This window comes from Orycteropus afer, unplaced genomic scaffold, assembly GCF_000298275.1.
Source record: "Orycteropus afer afer isolate SDZICR_OR568_19922 unplaced genomic scaffold, OryAfe1.0 scaffold00083, whole genome shotgun sequence".
Lineage (NCBI taxonomy): Eukaryota > Metazoa > Chordata > Mammalia > Tubulidentata > Orycteropodidae > Orycteropus > Orycteropus afer.
This window is the reverse complement of record NW_006921670.1, coordinates 6,900,853-6,905,538: the sequence shown is the minus strand read 5'-3', so window position 1 is coordinate 6,905,538 and position 4,686 is coordinate 6,900,853. Positions and strand designations below refer to the sequence as shown.

The 4,686-nt window shown below is 58.9% G+C and overlaps 1 protein-coding gene across 1 annotated transcript; it reads left to right on the top strand.

The window, feature by feature from the left end:
- Positions 1-531: 531 nt before the first annotated feature.
- On the top strand, positions 532-2,054 carry TNFRSF13C (TNF receptor superfamily member 13C). The gene is made up of 3 exons (XM_007941784.1): positions 532-667; positions 970-1,191; positions 1,876-2,054. Exons 1-3 carry the CDS (start codon positions 532-534, stop codon positions 2,052-2,054), a joined length of 537 nt encoding a protein of 178 aa, XP_007939975.1.
- Positions 2,055-4,686: the final 2,632 nt, after the last annotated feature.

Genomic DNA, 4,686 nt, shown 5'->3' with positions numbered 1-4,686 from the left:
AGTCAAGGTGGTGATGACCTTTACCGTGAGGCCAATATCTGCCCTCCCCCCCATCACCACCTCCAGTGTCACCACCGCCAGGCTGGACGCCTGGTTCTGAGTGGATACTTCGGAAGGGTTTCAAGAACCAAACCAGCTCACAAAGGAGACATGAGTAAATGAGGTGTGGGCACTGGTGGTGGGGAGTGCTGGGGCCATGGGCTGGCTTTGGTGACGTGGACCAAGCGAGGTCTGCATCCAAACTGCAGGGCGGACCCCTTTGGCTGCCCAAGAGCAGGTCCTGCTCTGACCCCCAGCTCTGTCCCAGTGCGAGGCTCAGCGACCACCCAGCAAGGGTACAAGTGATGTTTAAGTCAATGGAGAAATGGCTGGAGGACTGAGATCTGGGGCCCTGGCTGAGTGGTCCCACCCCAGCAGGCAGGGGGCGGAGCAGGGGTGGGGAGGGCGAGTGGCCCCACCCGATTTCCTCCCCACCCGCCCGCCCCGCCCGAGGGCAGGCTCGGCCCCAGCTGTGCGCGCCCCCAGAGCACCATGGCGCGAGGACCGAGGAACATCGGAAGCAGGGACGGGCCAGCGCCCACCCTGTGCGGCCAGGCCAAGTGCTTCGACCGGCTGCTCCGCCTCTGTGTGGCCTGCAAGCTCTTCCGGACGCCGGAGCCCAGCCCGGGTAAGATCGGGGCCCATGTGACGGCAGAGGGACAGCAGGACAGCCCCCTGCCCCGGGAGGGACCCGCAGGGCGCATCCCGGCCTGCTCCAGCGCTCCCTGGGGGCGACGGCCCGATGGGGCCCTCAGGGCAGGGCACTGATGGGGCCCGGCGGTCGTGCGTGGCCCTCACCGCCCCTCTCTCCGCTCCTCGTGGCCCGTCTCCCCTCTCTCTCCCTCCTCCCGCCGCCCTCCCTCCCCGGCCCAGCCTCGCCTCCCTCCGGCCCTCCCCCTCCCCGGCCGTCCCTGTCTCCTCCTCCTCCAGCGGCCGAGGCGAGCAGCCTGGCGCCCGGGACGGCGCTGCAGCCGCAGGAGTCAGTGGGCGCCGGCGCCGGGCCCCAGGGGGCGCTGCCGCTGCCCGGGCTGCTCTTGGGCGCCCCCGCGCTGCTGGGGCTGGCGCTGGCCCTGCTGCTGGTGTGCTTGGTGACCTGGAGGCGGCGGCGCGGCGGGGTAGCGCTCCCCGAGGCCCCGGAGCGCAGCGGGAACGGTGAGTGGGCATCAAGGGGAACCGAGAGGCCCTGTTCGATCTGCCAGGGGGCCACAGGTCAGTCTAAGGGTGGAGATGGCGCCCTGGGTGGGGACTGTCTGGGTGGGGAGGCTGGGGCCTTGGGGGCAGGGGCAGTGAGAAAGGGAAGACCTAGCCCTAAGGGGGAGGTGCAGCTTGGGGGATGGGAGAGACCAGGCCGTCGGTGGGGAAGGCATGAAGGGGAGGAGGTTCTAAAAGACGGGGCACATCAAGGGGAAGTAGCTTGCTCCTAGAACCTGGGCTCAAGGGGAGACATAGCCCTGCGCCTCAAACCCTACTCCAAGAGAGGACCACAGCTCTTCATCCATCCCAGTCTAAGGACACAGGGAGCCGGGTCTAAGGGAGGAGGCTGTTCTGCCTTCTGGGACTCTGAGGGGCCTAGTCACACATCTCTGTGGGACCAACAGCCTGGGTTCCCCCATTTCCCTTCCCTCCTGTCACACTCCCCACTCTCCTGGCCCCCCAGCAGGCCGCACACTCGGCACTTCCTGTCCTCAGGGCCGCCTTCCTGCTCCACAGAGAGCCGGCTGTAGCCAGTTATCTCTTGGGTCTGAGGGCTGCCCTGCAGAGGTGGAGTCAGGGCAGAGGGTGGTGGTGGGGGGAAGGCTGTGACCCAATCTTGACCCTCTGTTACCGCCCCCCCAGAGCCTCTGGGTAATGCCATCATCCTGTCCCCTGGACCCACTGATGCCACAGCTCCCATCTGGCCTCCGCCTGAAGACGCAGCCACCACCCCATCGGGCCACAGTGTCCCTGTGCCAGCCACAGAGCTGGGCTCTACTGAGCTGGTGACCACCAAGACAGCTGGGCCTGAGCAGTTGTAGCGACGGAGGGGGCAGGAGGTGGCCTGCCCTCCCTGTGGGCCACCAGCCAGGGGCCTGGAAGTTGAATTTGGCTCCTCACCCCAGCACCTACCTGCCCCTTTCCTGGGAGCCGGGCTGCCGCCCTGCTGAGCCCTGCACAGATGTTGTTACGAGCCACCGAGCCACTGTGTTTAGCCAGCATGGACTGTTCGGCGTGTTCGCTTTTGACTTCGGACCAGACCATCTCTGACAGCCCTGGAAGGTTGTACTCGAGCTCCTGTGTTGCGGAACAATCGGGCACCATGTCGTGGGGTTTCCCTTTAAAGGAGAGCCTCCATTACGCCAGAGTGAATCTAGATAAACGGTTAGCGAGGGCGGGAGCTTCGTTTGCTACTCAAACCTGAAACTGAACCAGCTGCCATTGAGCGAATCCTGACTGACTCATGGCAACTCCATGTGTTACAAAGAAGAACTGTGCTCCGTAGAGTTTGCAAAGCTGTGGCCTTTGGAAAGCAGATTGGTGGGTCTTTGTTTCTGAAGTGCCTCTGGGAGGGTTAAAACCCCCAACCTTTTGGTTGGTAGTCCAGTGCTTAACCGTTTGTGCCACCCAGGCTCCTGTTTGTAACTAAGTGTCATATTTCTTCCATATTTGCTCTCAGAGCAGTCCTGCTTTTAACCTGATGTCTTTGTAAGCAGTTGCTTTGGGATTTAGGGATGAGAAACAGCGCGGATTGGGCCGACTCTCGGGTATCTGTCTTGGGTCAGCCCTGAGCTTGGCCCAATCTTCTGGGACTTCAGACACCATTTTCACCCTGGGGCAGCTTCCAGAAGCACGGGCCTGCACGTGGGAGGAAGTCTACAGCCTCTAAGGCTGGGCTCCCAGACTCAGGCTGAGGGAACACTGGCAGACACTGCCCTCAGAGACCACCCTGGGGTCCCAGATGCTCGAAGCCACAGCACACTTAGCTGTACACAGGGCAGGCTCCAGGACCTACAGAAAGCTCCTTTGTACAGAAGTTAAGGCTGGTCTGTAGCCTTGAACTAGCTAGACTTGATGTCCTTTGAGCTCCCTTCTCTGTGACCCATCCCATGCACTAGCCTTGGGTACTGGGGTCACTTGGCCATTCCATGTCAGCCCCTAGGGTCACCCCACTATTCTAGTGGAAGCTGCTCCTCAGGCTTTGGTGCCCCTCCCTCTAGGGTATGGGGCCAAGACCACCTCTGTTCTTCTGGAAACCACACTGTGCATTCACCAGTCAGCCACAGCCCGCCCAACATACATCAGACCTCCTGATCCGGACTCCACCTTCCCCAGCCTCTTTGGGTATTGTCATAGCTCAGCACCCTTGGAAGGAGCACTGGAGTGGGAGTCAGAAGATGGATTTCTGCATTTTGGTCAAAGATTCTATAGAGAACCTTTGATCAAAAGGGAGAAATTGCAGAACAGGATCTCAAATGCTCATGGAAACCAGACTTCTGGAGCCATGAAAGTTGGATGAACTCTTGAAACTATTACCCTGAGTTAATTTTAAACCTTAAACCAAAAATAGCCCCTGAAGTCTACTTAAAACCAAACAATAGTTTAGCTTTAGTTAAAGAAAAAAAAAAGGTCTGTCTACAGCATTATGTTCTTTTAAGAATGATCTGTATGGAACTGACAACAGTAACCTGAAAGACAGGAACCTGAAGGGGCAGGAAATTTATGTTAATGGTGGAGCAACAGCTCAGAAAAGGATGGCGAGATCGGTTAAATAACTCAAAGAACGTTATCATCGTCGCTGAATTGTATGTGTAGAAAAACAGCTGGATTGGTGTGGGCTTTGCTGTGTGTATTCTCAACAACAGGAACAAAACAAATAAACTTAAAAATAAAAAGGAAGCCGGGGTTTTCAGTCCCATCTTGTCCTATTGTCAGACCTTGCCGCGTTCCGTCCATGCATTCGACGGTTTCTGCCCGCCTCTCCCTGGCCTGCCCACCAGACCTGCCTCGCAGACACCAGCCCATCCTGCCTGCACCTTTCCCAGCTTGGTCAGTGGCCAGCAGCATATGGAGCTGGGCACTCACCTCCAAGTTTCTGCCTAGCCTTCCCCTTCCAGAACCCATCTCAGATACCCCCTGCTCCTGGGGAGACACATAGCCAGGGTGGGGTCAGGTGGTAAGCCGCAGGCATGGGGAGGAAGAGGGGGTGCAGGCCCCAAATGGGCCCAGCTCTTCACTTCCTTCTTGGTCCCCGAGTCGGGGGCCTCTGCGCTGTTCTTGGCTGCCACTTGTCCCGATTCTGTCTTGCACTTCACCTTTTCCATCACCGTCACGCCTGAGCCCTGGAGGTGAATGAGTGGGTAAAACCCCTGGGGCCTAGACATGCAAACCTCCATTCCAGCTGACCCCCGGCTGGTGCCAAACTTCCCTGCTGGGGCTGTTTCCTTTTCTGAAAAACGGAGGTGGGCGTTTGAATGGAAAGTTCTGGCCGCAGACTAGAAGGGAATCTAGGGGATTCACACTCCCCACCCATTCGGACTCGGTGGCAGAGTTGTCCAGCAGATAACAGAAGAGATTGTTCCTTGGGAAAGGACCAGGAGCAGAGACCAGACCAGGGGTCACAATATCTTCTGTAACCGGACCCCACCATCTGTCCAAGGTGTCTTTAATTTT